Source organism: Zingiber officinale, chromosome 1A (genome assembly GCF_018446385.1).
Source record: "Zingiber officinale cultivar Zhangliang chromosome 1A, Zo_v1.1, whole genome shotgun sequence".
Classification (NCBI taxonomy): domain Eukaryota; kingdom Viridiplantae; phylum Streptophyta; class Magnoliopsida; order Zingiberales; family Zingiberaceae; genus Zingiber; species Zingiber officinale.
The window spans coordinates 187957229-187974479 of record NC_055987.1 but is presented as its reverse complement, the minus strand read 5'-3'; the positions used below and the strand labels follow the sequence as shown (position 1 = coordinate 187974479).

Genomic DNA, 17251 nt, shown 5'->3' with positions numbered 1-17251 from the left:
AAAAAAGGAATTTACGTGGGAGTTGGCCTATCCAAATATCGGAACACATTCTTTTGTAATTAAAATGGTTGTATATAATCCACTTTTTCCTTCATATGTAACTTTTCAAGTTTTAATTTGGTTGCAGTCTTTAACTTGCTCATTACGAAAAGATAAAACAGAAGTAATTAATCATGTACCATCCAACCTTTTTGATCATCCAAAATAATTATGAACTTTTATAATACAATTTAGCTTAATTATAAGATAATGTATTTCTATACATAAAATCAAGGATTATGAAATAATTAATTATAAATGAGTAGAAAAGAATAAACTACATATATATAAATGTTGATCTCAAGTCTCAACGGAAGGTGATATAAGCGTCGAGCTTTACTGTGAGGGTCGTGTTGGTAGCATGAACTTCCGTGGTCAAGAGGTATCCTCTGGCCAAACGAAACTTTCCGGTGCCACCGCTGATCGCCCGTTCGAACACGGTCCCGAGCGGGGCGACCGGGAACAATCCTTGCAGGGCGAGGGAGCTGCCTTTGTACTTGCCGGCGGTGAACACCAGCTGGAAATTGGTGAGGCCGGAGTTCTCGGCCAAGCTCGAGCCCACTCCCATGCCCTGGTTTCGGCCGACTATGGGTGAGTCAGGCTCGACCCCAGCCCGGAGGAGGTTGTCGTAGACGATGACGTTGCCGAAGCCAGCTCCAGAGTTGGAGTCGCGGCGTTGGACGGCGTAGACGACAGTGGCGCTGGGGCCGGAGCCTAAGATTCTCTCGTGGTTGTAGAAGCGCAGGTGCATGTAGCCATTGGGGTTGGAGGAGGCAGCGGCAGCTACGAAGAGGAAGAGAAGCAAAAAAGGAATGACTGAGGAGGCTGCCATTTTACAGAGATGCAGTAACAAATTGCAAAGGTGGATGATGAGTTGTGTTTGAATTTGCGGAGTTGCTGGTCCTACTTATACTAATGCGCACAGAGACGACGCGGAGTCGCGCTTCGTTATTTGCCTCGTCTGTTATCGAAACAAAAGACGACCAGCGAGTCATCGTGGGTATACAGAATTGAATCGGTCATCAAGTGCTTAATTAATTTGGTCAACCATGATGATTTTATTTAGCGGTCTTTCTGACGTGTTGTTGCCCATTGTTTTGATGTCAGCTCTTATTATCATTCAATGTTTATATATGTTTGATTTGATTTAGCAGTCATTCTGACACGTTGTTGCCCCTTGTTTTGATGTCAACTCTTTATTGTCATTCAATCTTTATATATGTATTTAACGAGCACGTGTACAGGAAGAAAGAAACAAGTAACAACAACGTGTTCCACTGGAATTTTTTTATTAGAATTATCAAAAAGATATTTTTTTATTATCAACCATTGATTTTTTTTTTATTTTCAAAAACATTTTTTTACAATTATAATTATGTATCCACAATTGATACGACATGTAATGGGTGATCTTGAAAGTAATATAGGGTCGATCGTCAAGATGACATCAATCAAAATCAAAGTGAGGTGACAGTCAGGAAGTACCTAACTAGACAAACCACTCACCTTCAAGACTTAGATCCCAGCATAAGGTCGGTGGGACATCGAGTCGGTCGGACCTTAGGGACTTAGTTCCCCACTCGTGGTCGAGGCACTCAACATACGGACGATCAGCAATAGTGTCGGTCGGACCTTTAACTCACTTTCTCACTTTGCAAGGGCAAGTCCAAAGTATATATCCGCTCGGCCCCAAAATCGGTCGGACCTTCAGACTCTGTTCCTCACTCTGCAGGGGCAATGCCCACAGTATATATCCGTCCGACCCTAGAATTGGCCGGATCTCTAGACTCCATTCCTCACTCCCCTTGGGCATACCTCTTAACATATATTTGCCTGACATTAGAGCCGGTCAGATCTTTAGATTCAGTTTCTCACTTCTCCTCGGTGCGGTCCCAGCTCACATCCGCCCAAACATAGAGTCGGTCGAATTGCCTCCAGGAGATAGCAATGTCAGAGAATCATAACTACTGGTAGAGAATAACGGTTACTTGTCAGGGAATATTCCGCAACCCTAGCATATGCATGTAATGGAACATTCCTCTAAGGGTGGTCGTACCTTTTCCTTTACTCGACATATTCTGATATCAAAAATTCTCTAACGCATCATTATTGAGGAGGTTATGAGGGTCAGTATAAAAAGGAGGTCATTTCCGTTGGCCATGGACGCTATGCTACACACACCCGCATCGATATTACTATTCTATTTTTTATCTTCTTCTCCATTCTACAACGGTTCTGGCTTGAGCGTCGAAGTGTCTGTGCCAAGGACCCGCTCCCTAGCCCGGTGACTAACACTTTCTTCTCCTAGTTCCTGTTTATGCCATATAGGTTCGTCCGCATCATCAGGATCTTCATCTCCTCGCAATCAACAGCAAAGACACCTATCTAGCGTGCCATCTTCTCCGATTTCAGACAGGATCAAATTTGACACCGAATGTGGGAATCTTCACCTGAATTTGAAACACCAAGATGCACGAGGTTGGATGCTTCACAATAGTCACTTTATAACAAGAAGATTTGGAGTTACTCGTAGCCGTTTGAACGGCTAGATTGGTACAACAACAACAAGTAGCAGCGGAGTGTCCTTTGTCGAATGACCTGGTCTTATCAGTGACAGGCTGATAGTCTGAACAAAGAATCCGAGTGGAATGGACAACTGGGTTTCCACCAGTTCCTCCTCCAACCGGTTTCATGCAAGTGCCTACACATTCGATCAGGTTTCCGCAGGTGACCCCGTCTCCGCTTGTATATCACCTGGCCCTTTTCCGCATTCCCTTTGAGGGTGTAGGCTGAGTCGAGAGGCCACAAGGATCATCTACTAGAGATACATCCGCTTGGGATGTGAGGAAGGGAAAAGCTCCAATGGCTAATAGCTCTCTCGAGTGAGTCAGTATGTCATTCTCCTAGGAGATATTGGAAGACAAATTGTTGGACCACTTATGACCTTTAACGATTGGAGAATACAGAGAAGCGACCGACCCAGATGATCATCTCCTCAAATTTGAGAATGCGGCTATTCTCGATCAATACATGGATGGAGTCAACTGCCGAGTATTCTTTACTACTCTCTCAAGCTCGGCTCAAAGATGGTTCAATTGGCTCTCGGCCGAATCCATTTGTTGTTTTAAGGATTTTCATAAGACATTCCTCCACTACTTCGCTAGTAGTCACTACTAAACCTACTTTCCCTCAAGTAAGGGCCTAAGGAAGCGCTACAAGCATGCATCAAAAGCTTCGATCAAGTGGTCATAGACGTCCCTTCAGCCACCCCAGGGATTTTAGTGAGTGCCTTATCTGAAGGGATCACTGATGGGGACTTCGTCCGATCTCTAATTAAAAAGCCACCTAGAGACTTCGACTATCTGTTAGGGATGACGACTAAATACATCAATATAGAGGATGAATAGTCTGCTCGAAAGAAGGAGGGTACCGCGCTTGCTCATGTCCCTGCCCTCAAGCGTCGAGCCCCTCCACCCCCTCTCCCACACAAAGGATCTTGAGTGGGATATCAGCTGCACCATCTTGAGCCAAGACCCCATGCAGTGTAGAATGTGAAGATCGTTAGGATGCTATTCCTCGAGCCCTGCTAATAATGAAATTCTAATAAACCCCTTAACTACATAATAATGTAGTAATAAAGAGCTCAGGGTCGAATCTCTCGAGTAACTAACAATCGAATGTTTGTTTTAGACTTAGAACTATTTCTGATATTTTCATCATTAAAATGAGGGTTATTTATATTTTGATTCTAAACCTAACAATTGAAATAGCAAAACAGTAAGAAACTAATCTAATGCATGAATAAAATCTAACTAAGTGCCAACAATTAATTTACAACGCATTGTCACTCTACGCTATGAGTTTCATCATCAATACAATTACACTAAGAAATGAAATAGTGAGACACAAATGAAATCTGATCTAAAACAATAATTGAATCTTAGCTAAAGAAAACTAAGCTACTCAAAAGAACCGAAATCTAAGCTAAAGCAAGATTAACAACTACTCGAAACTCAATTGTAACTAAGTATCCATTACACTTGAATTCAAACAATTAAGCTAAAAAGAACTATGATTACTGCATCCAAATGACACGCATTGAAATCTAAATCTATCAACAATAAAAAGATGCCAAAAATAAAATCTAAACCATCTCCACACCAAACCACTTCTCAAACAAGTTTCTCCTTGTTGTCACACAAGGAAGCTCGGTGAAACCTCACTTCGGCAATCAGAGAAGAAGCTCACAACTACTATACTCAAATCAACCTTCACCAGAACCACAGGACACCTCTCTAAGCGAAGCTGATGAATATCAGAGCTGCCAAACTTAGGAAATCTACACTTTTGTGTTTCTAGAAACTCTAATATGATGTGGTGCTGATGGTGGATGGAAGGTCGTCGGAAGTGATCTAGTGTCGCCGGAGGAACGCCATCGATGATTATTGCTGTAGGGTGGAGCCACTGGATCGGAAGAACGCTGTCGATCAGGGCGAAAGCAGAGTATCACGGAAATAAAATCATCGCCGCAGAAATGCCTTAAAGTGAGCTCAGATGCCGGAAGATGGATGCCAGTAGCTGTTAACCTCAATGCCAATGAAACTTGCTGAGAAGATGAAGTGCTGGAAGAAGATGGTGGGTTGCGTCGCGCAATGGAGAAGATCGTATATGAACAGTAACCCACTGTTCATCCACAAGAATCTTGGGTTTTATACATGGGTTTGAACCGGTTAAAAGTGGGTTTAGTTGGGTTCAAGTGGGGTTTTAGGGTTTGGTGAGAGGGATTTTATTTGGGTCAAGCTCAATGGGTTGGAATCAAGTTGAATGTGAATCATCTCCCAATGAATTAAACCTTGCTTCATTTTTGATGAACTTCTTGGGCTAGTTATTGGTCCGATTTAATCAATTCCATGGCTCAATTTTGATTCCCTACAAAAATCTTGAAATAATACCAAAATTAGGGAGAAATTATAACAAGCTCCAAATAATATCCTACTCGTAAATCATGGTATTAAACAATATTTAATCGAATGAGAGGATAAAAAAAATACTAAGTATAAGAACTAAAATAACATCAGCAAATGCTAATTATCAAAACCCCATGCAATGCAGCATGTGAAGGTCGATAGGATGCAATTCCCCGAGCCCTACCGATCGACCCCACCATTCTGTACATACCATCAGTTGGGGGCCCACAACATAGAAGATTGTTATCAGTATAACTAGGAGAAGCACCTAGCTGCCAACCAAAGGTTTCAACAACGTTCCATCTCCCCATCACCAGCATAATCGCCGACCGAACAATCCCCTAAGAAGAAGCCTCAGGGAGGCTGATCGAAATTAGTTGTGGCCTCACCAACGGAACTGGCCCAAAATAAGTGGCGAATACATCAAATGGATGTAAAATCTATTTTTTTAAAATAAAATTCTAGAAGAAGACGTCTATATTCGACATCCGTCAGGTTATGAAGTCAAAGGACAAGAAAACAAAGTTCTGAAATTAAAGAAGACCCTGTACATGCTAAAACAAGTACCAAGGGCATGGAATATCCGGATAGACAAGTGCTTGCAAAAGAAAGACTATTGGAGCAATTTGGGTACCCTAGGTTTTAACGTTTGGGCAAAGATTTAAGTTAGATTTATTGTTGTATTTGATATGCATTGTGAGTGTGCAGGATACATGTACAACAAGGAAAGCCCATGAGTGATCTTAATAAAGGAGGAAAGTCCAAGGATAAATCTTGGAGGTGTAAGTTCAAGTATGTAGTCTTGGCAATATACATCCAAGTGTGACTTGACAAAGGATGAAGTCCCGGAGCGTGGCTCTTGGCAATGAAGACCCGACAATGATGACAAGGCTAATGGAAGCTTCAGAAGGCAAGGCGTGAATGATGAGGAGACATCCGAGGGATGCAAGGCTGGTGGTTAGAAGGCTAGGTCTAGATTGTGCGGGCAAGGATGAGTGCATAAGAGATTGTACTGAGGGTAAAATTTTATTATGCACTATAGCAGTGTTGTAGTGTTACTGTAGGGTTACTGTAGCATACTGTAATAGTCGACTGGTGTTTTCATCAATCGACTGGTAACCGACCGTTGACTTGTAACGATCGAATTTCACTTATGATCAGTCGACTGGTAGTTTTACCAGTTGACTGGTGGCGAGAAACACAGCTAGGTGTTTCCTCCCGAGCTCTATTTAACAGAGATTGGGGTGCTTGGCCAAGGTTGACGAAATTAGTGGCGGTTAGACCTAATTAGAGTCTCCAAGTGCCCAAGTGATCTAGCGTTCTTGTACGAGGTTGTGGCGAGGTTTCTCCACCCATAAGGAGCTACACGAGCTAGCCGAAAGTTCTTCAGAGAATCATCCATCGACGGATCGGGATCGTCCACCTTACGGATAGCCGTGGAGTAGGAGCTTTATGTCCAAACTACGTTAAATCAACGTGTTAGGTTTGTTTTCTATTGTTAGTATTTGTTTTTGTATTTCGCTGTGCATACTAACCATTGTAGGAAGCGACATTTTGTGTGAAACAACCTATTGTCACACTTTAATTTCTACTTGTGAAACGGAGTATGTGACTGCGACCTCGTGTTTGTCATGCTATTTGGCTCAAAAATTTATTGAATAAGCTAAGTTTGCCACAAGAAGAGGCAACCAAAATTCAAGTTGATAACAAGTTGCAATAACGCTAGCAAAGAATCCAGTTTTCCATGATAGAAGCAAGCACATCGATACGCGTTATCACTATATCAGAGAGTGCATTACAAGAAAAGAGGTGCAAGTGGAATACATAAAGTCTCAAGATCAAGTTGCAGATATTTTTTTATCAAGCCTCTCATATTTGAAGACTTTATCAAGATGCGCTATTTGTTTGAAGTCACAAAGTCAAGTTTAAGAGGGCATGTTGGAATTTAAACTTAATTTTATTGATAGAGATAAAATTGTTGATAGAATATTATGAGATAAGGTGGAAATTCTGGATAAGAATGAGAGTTCATGATATGATAGAGACTGAATATAAGGTGACAATTGTTGATAAGGATAAGAGTTCATAGAGATAGAATATGATGAGATGGTAAAGGAAAAAGTATCTAGATTCAATGTATTTGAGATTAGTAGTTACCCAATAAACCTATAAATATGTAACCTTTCTAATGAATGAAATCAAGTTGAGTTCTTATTTTTTCCTCCTCTTCCACATAGAGTGGATTTTTCTCCCATAATTAATTTATTTCTTTTCCCATAATTCTTTTTTCCAATAAATTGGTATCAGAGCTATGACTAATGGAGGTATGACTCCCTTCCAAGTTTCAGTACTCAAAGTGAGTAATTATGATAATTCGAGTATCAAGATGAAGTCACTTTTTGGAGCTCATGATGTTTGGGAGGTTATATATAGAAAAAGACTACGTTAAGCGGCATGATGACTCGACGCTATCTCCGACTGAAAAAGACAGTATGAGAGATTTAAGAAGAGAGACAAGAAGACTCTCTTCCTCATTTATCAAGCTTTAGATGAGGATGATTTTGATAAAATCTCAAGTGCTACTTCGGCCAAGCAAGCATGGGAAAAGCTCCAAGTCTCATATCAAGGATAAGAAAAAGTAAAAAAGGTACAACTTCAAATATTAAGAAGTCAATTTGATATTCTTCGTATGAAGGAAGGTGAATTGGTATCCGATTACTTTTCTAGAGTCTCTACCATTTCCAGTCAACTAAAGAGAAATGCCGAGAAGCTAGAAGAAGTAAATATCATTGAGAAAATTCTTTAATCATTGGATTTAAAATTTGACAGTATTTCAATCATCATCGAAGAGACAGAGGATCTACAATCCATGATGATAGAGTAACTCATGGGTTCATTACAATCCCAAGAAAAAAAGAAGAAGATTAATGAAGAAATTACTCAACAACTTCTAAAGGTGACTATTGAATCGACAAAAAAAAAGATGAAAGCTTCAGTAATAACAGAAATCAACGTGGAAGAGGTCATGGATATGGACGAGGTCGTGCTAATGAGCAAGGATGGTTTTCTAACTACAACAATGAAATAGGAGAACACTCAATAAGAGGGCACGGAAGATGGTATACAAACTCGAGGTATGATAAATCTCAAGTTAAGTGCTACAATTGTAACAAATTTGGGCATTATGCTAAAGTATATGAAATAGAAAACTATATAGAAGAAAGGAAAGAAGAAGTTGACACCCTACTGCTAGCATATAAAGATAATGAAAGAGGCAAAGATACAATTTGGTGTCTTGACACTGGTGCAAGCAGTCATATGTGTGGGAAAAGAAACATGTTTGTAGAGCTTGATGAATTAGTTGGTGGTAATGTATTCTTCGGAGATGAATCAAAGATCGAGGTAAAAGGTAAAGTTAACATTCTCATCCGTTTGAAGAATGGAAAACATGAATTTATCTCAAATGTTTTTTTTTGTGCCAAATATGAAGAGTAATATTTTGAGCTTATAACAACACTGGAAAAAAATGATATGATATTCATCTAAAAGATAATATGTTTATCTTGAAAGATGATATTGGTTGCATAATTACTAAGGTGCCTATGTGAAGAAATAGAATGTTCTTGCTTAATATTCAAAATGATATTATCAATTGTCTCAAAGCTTGTTAGATATCACTTGGCTATGACATCTTCAATTTTAGTATCTCAATTTCAAAGGACTAGAATTACTTTCAAAGAAGGTGATGCTGAGAGGACTACCTTGCATCAAACATCCTGATCAATTATGTGAAGCATGTCTATATGGCAAACAATTTAGAAGAGGTTTTCCAAAGGAGTGAAATTCAAGAGCTTAAAAGCCGCTTGAATATACACACAAATGTTGGTGTCCGATAAAGTCAAGTTCACTTGGTAAGAGTAATTATTGCATTATTTTCATAGATGACTTTTCTTGAAAAACTTGGATATATTTCTTGAAGCAAAAATCGGAGGTCTTCGACATATTCAAGAAATTTAAAGCAATTGTAGAAAAGGAGAGTGGTCTCGAGATCAAAGCTATGCATTCTAATCAAGAAGGAGAATTTATCTCAAAAGAATTTCAAGAATTTTGTGAAGCCAACGGAATACGACGACCCTTGACAGTTCCAAGATCCCCTCAACAAAATTAAGTGGTGGAAAGAAAGAATCGAACCATCCTTGACAAGGCAAAGAGCATTCTCAAAATTAAGAGGCTACCAAAGGAACTTTGGATATAAGTGGTTGCATGTGTAGTATACTTATCCAACCAATCACCAACAAAGAGTGTGTGGGGAAAGACATCACAAGAAGCATGGAGAGGAAGGAAACCTAGGATTTCTCATCTAAGAGTTTTGGGGAGTATAACTCACGTTCAAGTGCCTGATGAAGCAAGAAGCAAATTGGATAATAAAAGTAAGAAGTTTATTTTTATTGGCTATGATACCAACTTAAAAGAGTATAAGATATAGAATCTAGATAATATGAAGACAATCATCAGTCGAGATGTCATATTTAATGAAGAAGAATGGAATTGGGAATCTCAAAATGAATATTACAATTTCTTCCCATACTTTGAAGAAGAAGATATGGAGCAAACAAGAGAAGAGCCTACTACTCCACTAGTAACACCAACATCAAGTACTCAAGGAAATTCATCTGCATCAACTTTAAGTGACAATTCATGTGAAAGAGTTCCGCACTTTAAGAGCTTACGGGACCTTTATGAGTTAACTGAAAATCAAGATAATATTACTCTATTTTGTCTATTTGTCGATTGTGAGCCTATAGATTTCCAAGAAGTTATAAAGAGCAAAAAGTGGAAAGATGCAATGGACGAAGAAATCAATACGATCAAGAAGAATGGTACATGGGAGTTAACTCCACTTCCTAAAGGACATATGGCGATTGATGTGAAGTGGACATACAAAATAAAGAAGAATGCTAAAGGAGCAGTTGAAAGATACAAAGCAAGATTGGTGACAAAAGGCTACAGTCAAAGATTTGACATTGACTATGATGAGGTATTCCCGTTGCTCGATTAGAAACTGTTAGACTAATCATTTCTCTAGCACCCCAAAATAAGTAGAGAATATATCAAATGAATGTAAAATCTGCTTTTTTAAATGCAATTCTTGAAGAAAAAGTTTATATTCGGCATCCATCTAGTTATGAAGTCAAAGGATAAGATGACAAAGTTCTAAAATTGAAGACATCCCTCTATGGGCTAAAGAAAACACCAAGGGCATGGAATAGCCGGATTGACAAGTACTTGCTAGAGAAAGGCTTCATTAAATGTCCTTACGACTCTTTCTCATGTCGTCCTTCTCGCTAGCTGCGTCTTTCGCTCGACTTCCTGTGCTTCTAAATTTCTGCACACTTAGCCACAAGAACATCAAAGCATAACAGGACCTAACTTGACTTGGTTGATCACATCAAAACTATTACGAGGTACTAACAATCTCCCCTTTTTTGATGTGAGCAACCCAAGTTAATTAGGATAAATCAAACAAAAATATAAGCAAGGTAATAAGTATAAAGTTTACAAGTTCTAATAATATGCAAAAAAAGTCATTGTTACCCTCCCTTAAACTTAACATTTAATTCTCCTCCTTTGATCATATTAAAAATAGGGGCAAAGTAAGAATATAACTTTGAAAAATATTGTCGAAGGGAAAAAAAAAAACATGGACTAATATCTAAAAAAAAATGAACCTTTAAATTCTGGATAAAGACATTTTTTTTGTTTAATTTGTAAATTATTTTTTTTAAAATAAAGATAATTTAAAAAGTATTTTTAGACTTGAAATTTTTTTGAAAGTTTTATAATGGTTGAACAAACATATTTAAAGTAGATATAAAATTTTTCACCAAAAATTAAAATTATTTTAAGGGAAAATAAATTCTTTTCGACGTATATACATATTTTTAAGAATAAAAAAATAATTATTAGCTTTACAAAATCATGAAATATTTTCTGAAAATGTATAATAGTAAGTAATTTTTCAAAAAAAACTAAATTTTAAAGATTTGAATTTTCAAAAATTTTTAATGTTAAAATTTTGCATTTGGATAACTAATTCATAGAAAATTAATCTGTAAAATATTTCTAGGAGAATTTTTTTAGATAGAAGAAATGATAAAGTTTCATAGAAAAATAAATTTTGTAAAAAATAGCATTACAAGAATTTTTAAATTGAAGAATACGAATTTTTTTAAAAAAAATTATAGAAAAATAATACAATGGTCAAAAAATTTAAAATTTTTTCTATAGATGAGTAATGAAATTTACTTTCTCAAAAAAAAATTAAATTTTAATTAATTTCTGAAAGAAATTACGCAAAATAATTTATTTAATAATTCTACGCAAGAATATGAAATCAAATTAAAAATAAAATATGCGCATTGATTTTTATTTTGGAACCTTTATACTTTTCTTCCAACTAGGTTAATAAAATTTTTTTAAGGTTATATTTTGTTGACAATTTTCTGATTTATCCCTTATGCTGTCTAAAGTGTCAGTTTAGTCTTTGATAATTTTTGAAGTTAGAAATAGTTATATTCGAACATGCAGAATTCTTTAGATTTTTAATTTTTAATTTTTAATTTTTAATTTTTAATTTTTAATTTTTAATTTTTATCTTGTTAAAATCCTCTAGTCGACAAGATGTTGCTAAGGTTAATTTTAACTCTTCATTTTATTTTTCTAATTTATAGATATTTTTTGATAATATTTTATAAACTGAAATAACTTATCACGAGGAAGAGACCGTACTTGACTTACCTGGTAGTTCCCATAACCTGAAGTTCCCCTTGAAGTGCTGCTTCCTTCTGATGTTACTCCCCCTTCATCGATGCTCTCCATACTCATTTCAGATCAGCTTGCTTCGTCTTCATCTTTTTGGTGACTTGCCACTAGCGCAAGTCCAGCGATGACTTCGATCTTTGACTCGGACGACGTTTCGTCCTACGTCGCCTTTAGATTTCGATGCTTTGTCTGGACTGGTCTTTTGTCCTTGCTCTTTAATTTAGGGTAGTTATCTTTCACATGCCCTTCTTCATTGCGATGATAACATCTTACCTTTCTTCATCTTCTTTTATCTTGCACTCGATTAAATTTATTAGTTTTAAATAACTTTTTAAATTTCCTTACCATGAACGTCATTTCATCATCATTGAGAGAAGTTTCGGATTCTGGTTCATCTATTTTTGCCCTTAAAGAAATGTTGTACTTGGGCTCCTTTTTCAGATATTCACATATAGTTTCATGAACTTCAAATTTAGAAAATAACTCTTCTAAAGTACTTACCTCTAGATCCTTAGAGATGTAATAGGCATATACTAAGGATTTCCATTCAGAAGTCCTAGGAAAGGCGTTAAGCGTGTACCTTAGCAAATCTCAGTTGGTAATCTTTTCTCTGAGATTCGTGAGTCCGGTGATGAGTTCCTTGATCCTTGAGTGAAGGTGTGCAACGGTTTTGCCTTCTTCTAATAGGAGGTTGCTAATTATGTTCCGAAGCAAATTCTGTCTCGCTAGTTTTGTCTCCAAGGTCCTTTTGTGTAGTTTCAGGAATTTCTCCCAGAGCTCCTTAAATGACTCATAGGCTCTAATTTGATTGACTTCTTGAGGTAGTAAAACGCTAAGCAGATGAAACTCTGCTTTGCCATTTGCCACGAAGTCGGCTTGCTCCGTTTTCGTTCATTGGTATTCTTCTTTGCCCTCTGGTGCTACAAAATCAAACTTCAAAATTAGTAATAAATCAAAATCTACCTTAAAGAATACTTCCATCTTTTTCTTCCAGTTCACGAATTCTCCCTAGAACTTCGGTAGGTAGATACTCGATCCAACCATCTCTTGTGCTTCGATCGGCGGTTGGTCCTCTTCGAGCATCCTCGCTCTGATACCAATTATTGGTCCCTTGGTTGTCTGCTAGAGGGGGGTGAATAACCTTCCACAATAAAAGTAAACACCTTTCTCTGAACTTTGGAAATAAAGCACTTATATAAAAAGAAACTGATTAATAGACAAAAAAAAGGAGGCACAACAATTTACTTGGTTTGTAATCATGGGATTGTTAATATTATCCAAGATGTTTGAAAGCTCACTAATGTCTCCTTCAGGCAGAGAAGCCTCTTACAATAGTCAAAGCTCACAACTACAAAGCTAAAGTCAATTAGGATCAATTACAGGTGTTGTTTTTAGCTTATGAGATCAGGGCTGTATTCATAGCCGTGATCGGGGCACCTGGAAGGGTTTTAGGCGCTTGGAGAGGGATAAAATTTTATCCTCGTTGCAACGGATCTTGACGACTGGTAAAGTGATAAACTTTCTAGTCCAAGCGCTTGGACTAGGTCCGGGTGCTCGGACCGATCTGCTCCAGCTCGACCAAGGCATGCGCCTGGGGCGCCCTAGGTCCGGGTGGTCCACGCGCCCAGAATAGCTCCGGGCACTCGGAGCACAGTCAGCCTCTGGTTGACTTTTCCTTTGGGGCCTCCACTCCAGCTCCGCTTGCTTGGGTGTTTTTTACCATTTGGAATAGAACTCACCTGAATCCATTTTTCAGCCTTCTCGAGCGTCCTTCCGCTCTAGCTTCTCATCACTCGGAACTGCCGCGCGCTTCCTTCTCATCTGCCAGCGTACTCTTCCGCGGCACCTCATTCCTCGGGCACACTGAGTCTGTCGACTCTCTCCCGTGCCTTCCTTCTCTCTAGCTGTATCTTTCGCTCGAATTTATATGCTCCTAAGTTCCTGCACATTTAGATACAAGGGCATTAAAACATAACAGGACCTAACTTGATTTGGTTAACCATATTAAAACTATCACGGGGTACTAACACTTATAACTCAGTCAATGTCGACTCCACATAATGTCTTCTTCACTTGGTCAATATGGGTTCCACATGGTACACCTCTGCCTCGATCAACATGGATTTCAGTTAGTTAGAAATCCAAAATTATGTTTAGAGCAGGTCGGCCCAGTGGGAGCTCGACAATACTCATTGAAAGTTCAGTAATACTTATCAAGAGCTTGACAATGTTCATAAGGAGTCGGTAGTATTTTGGGCCTTTCGGCTGAGGCCGATAAGGTTAAGTCTGAGTCATAGGATGTACGCATTGGACAACTAATAAATGCAGAACAAAGGGAGGCACATCGGTTTGGAATAGATGTTAAGGGCTTGACTCCTCAATGAGTGACGGTTACAGGTGCAGGAAAAGAGTGTTAGTGCAAGTTGCACTAGAATTAAACTTAAGTTTTGATGTTATCAATGGTTCAAGTTAAGTCTTGTTGTGATCTAACAAGTTGATCAAGTGTGCAGGCTGTTTACTCAACCGGAAAAGTCCTAGTTGGAGGCTAGGTGGGAAAGACTTAGCAGATCTTAGAAGTCAGGCGGAAAGACCAAGTGGGTCGAGAAGATTCGACAGTTGGCAGAGAAACTTGATAGGTTTGGAGGACCGTAGATTGAGGGAAAGTCCTGGGTGGCTGAATCAATGCTAAGCAGTAAAGTCCAAATATGTTTGGAGGACCATGTTTGGCAGGTAGGTTGAGGTAAAAAACTGGAGGAGCGATAGTGAGGTCGTGTTCCTGAAAGGAACAACTTAAAGTCGCTGATCCAATTGAAGAAACCGGAAGATTTCCAAGTTGAGATCAAGATAGTTCTACTGTCTAATACTACTCATGCATCAAATATATTATTACTGTGCTAATCTCTGTTTTGTCGGAATATTCTGTATAACTCTGTTTGCAGGTCTGGCCTGATTGGTCGACCGAACAAGAGGATCGGTCGACCGAACAAGGCTAACTCGGATCAGAGACAAGATCAGACCAAAGCAGAGCAACATCCGATCAAGGCCTGATCGGTCGACCGAACCGGATGATCCGTCGACCGAACCCTAATGATGTGGCACCTATCAGATCGATCAAAAACATATATGGAAGATTGACTGATTGGTCGACCGAACCAGGGGATCGGTCGACCGAACGATCATCACATTAAAGGTGCATTAATGAAGAATCTCGACGAACGGGGAAAGCTCACCGTTCGGTCGACCGAACCATTAAACATCATTAATGTCGGAGGATCGGATCTCAATGAAGAAGACAGAGAGCGGGTTCGATAGATCGAATGATACCGATTCTTATAAAAGTGGAGCTCAAGATTTGAGGCGACAATGAAGTTGCCTATTCATCTCTGTGGAAACTCTCTGTTCATGATGCTGCTCTACAACCCGTCTTCAAGCAAGCGTTTACTTTTTTCAAGTGCCGACCAAGCTTCATCTCCCACATAGTGTTGGTATACATTTACTTTAAAGCTTGTATTGTACTTAAATTCACATAAGATAGTAGGTTGTTACTATCTTATATTATTACATACTGTAAACATTGCTTCTTTCCAAAGGTTTCGGAAAGAAGAATATTAGTGGATTGTCCAACGGTGCAATCAAGGATCATAGAGTCTTAGAGTAAGAGTCGACGTAGGCTCCGAACCAAGTAACCACACGAGTTCTTTATTTTCGTTGCACTACTTTTGTTTTTACGAGTAAAAGAAAAGTGTTTTTGACGAGCGATATTCATCCCCCCACCCTCTATCGCTTCATTAGGATCCTACAAAGAGGTGTTAGTTACAAATGAAGGTAAAACAATGAGGCATCGATTGCAATAGTTATGGAGGGCTGGAGTTTCGGTAAATTAGAGAAAAATCCTTAATCACAACTATAACTTTGCATGCAACCCCCATGTCCAAAAAATTTTGTTTTCACTCACTGCATGCAAAGATTTATTTGCTTCAACTCCTTCATGCAAATATCGTTATCTAATTGCTCCTTAGATTTTTTTGGTACAAAAAGTCCAAAAATAAGTATAATTTCTCTTAAATTCAATATTTTATACTAGAATCGAGTATATTTTCTATGAAAATTGCCCCGCAAATTTTTTAGGTACAAAAAATGTAAAAATGAGTATAATTCTTCTTAAATTCAGCACTTTAAATTAGAATCGAGTATATTTTCTATCAAATTGAGTACGACTTTTTCCTACTTAATATAATGCCTCCTAAATTCAGCATCATTTAAAAAAAAATCTAGTATATTTTCCATCCAATTGAGTACTATTTAAAGAAAATATAGTATATTTTTCATCCAATTGAAGTGGAAAAAGAGTCGTGCTCAATTCGATAGAAAATATACTAGATTCTAGTTTAATGTGCTGAATTTAAGAAAAATTATACTCATTTTAAAACTTTTTATAGCAAAAAATATCAAGGGTAATTAGGTAAATTAGTATCCACTATGTTTGATTAGGGTGTGGAAACAAAGATTTTTTCAATTGGGATTGTATGCAAAGTTTTGTTTGTGATTGGAGACTGCATGCAAATTTTCCCGAGTTACTCTAAATTAGAGTCATTGCTAGAAATGATATCGCAGCCTGAAATAGAGGCGTCATATGAAGGCAGGGAGGCCACAGAGATACAAGGAATGTATTTTCTTCTCATTACGAAAAAGATGAAACAGAAGTAATTAATCATGTACCATCCAATCTTTTTGATCATCCAAAATAATCATGAACTTTTATAATACAATTTAGCTTAATTATTAAGATGAATGTATTTCTATACATAAAATCAAGGATTATGAAATAATGAATTATAAATGAGTAGAAAAGAATAGTTACATATATAAATGTTGATCTTCAAGTCTCAACGGAAGGTGATATAAGCGTCGAGTTGTCCAGTGAGGGTGGTGTTGGTAGCACGAACTTCCGTGGTCAAGAGGTATCCTCTGGCCAAACGGAACTTTCCTGTGCCTCCGGTGATCGCCCGTTCGAACACGGTCCCGAGCGGGGCGACCGGGAACAACCCCTGCAGAGCGAGGGAGCTGCCGTTGTACTTGCCGGCGGTGAACACCAGCTGGAAATTGGTGAGACCAGAGTTCTCGGCCAAGCTCGAGCCCACTCCCATGCCCTGGTTTCGACCGACGATGGGTGAGTCTGTCTCCACCCCGGACCGCAGAAGGTTGTCGTAGACGATGACGTTACCGAAGCCAGCCCCAGAGTTGGAGTCACGGCGCTGGACGGCGTAGACGACAGTGGCGCTGGGACCGGAGCCAAGGATTCTCTCGTGGTTGTAGAAGCGCAGGTGCATGTAGCCATTGGGGTTGGAGGAGGCAGCGGCAGTGGCAGCAGCAGCTACGAAGAGGAAGAGGAGCAAGGAAGGAATGACTGAGGAGGCTGCCAT

At 38.7% G+C, this 17251-nt stretch overlaps 2 protein-coding genes across 2 annotated transcripts; both read right to left on the bottom strand.

Annotated features, from left to right (window-relative positions):
• Positions 1-346: 346 nt before the first annotated feature.
• Positions 347-1034, bottom strand: LOC122008379 (dirigent protein 2-like). Its single transcript, XM_042564096.1, has 2 exons — positions 953-1034; positions 347-864 (listed from the first exon to the last, which is right to left on the bottom strand). The coding sequence occupies exons 1-2, from the start codon at positions 1032-1034 to the stop codon at positions 347-349; spliced, it is 600 nt and encodes a 199-aa protein (XP_042420030.1).
• Positions 1035-16714: 15680 nt separating this feature from the next.
• On the bottom strand, positions 16715-17251 carry LOC122008366 (dirigent protein 22-like). Its single transcript, XM_042564089.1, has one exon. It carries the CDS (start codon positions 17249-17251, stop codon positions 16715-16717), a length of 537 nt encoding a protein of 178 aa, XP_042420023.1.

What these genes read in the sequence shown, in the direction of transcription:
- LOC122008379 (XM_042564096.1), bottom strand. Translation starts at nt 1,034, where the DNA reads ATGACTCGCTGGTCGTCTTTTGTTTCGATAACAGACGAGGCAAATAAC. An exon ending in CGTCGTCTCTGTGCGCATTA is followed by an intron (nt 865 to 952) that starts GTATAAGTAGGA and finishes GTAAAATGGCAG; the next exon opens with CCTCCTCAGTCATTCCTTTT.
- LOC122008366 (XM_042564089.1), bottom strand. Translation starts at nt 17,251, where the DNA reads ATGGCAGCCTCCTCAGTCATTCCTTCCTTGCTCCTCTTCCTCTTCGTA.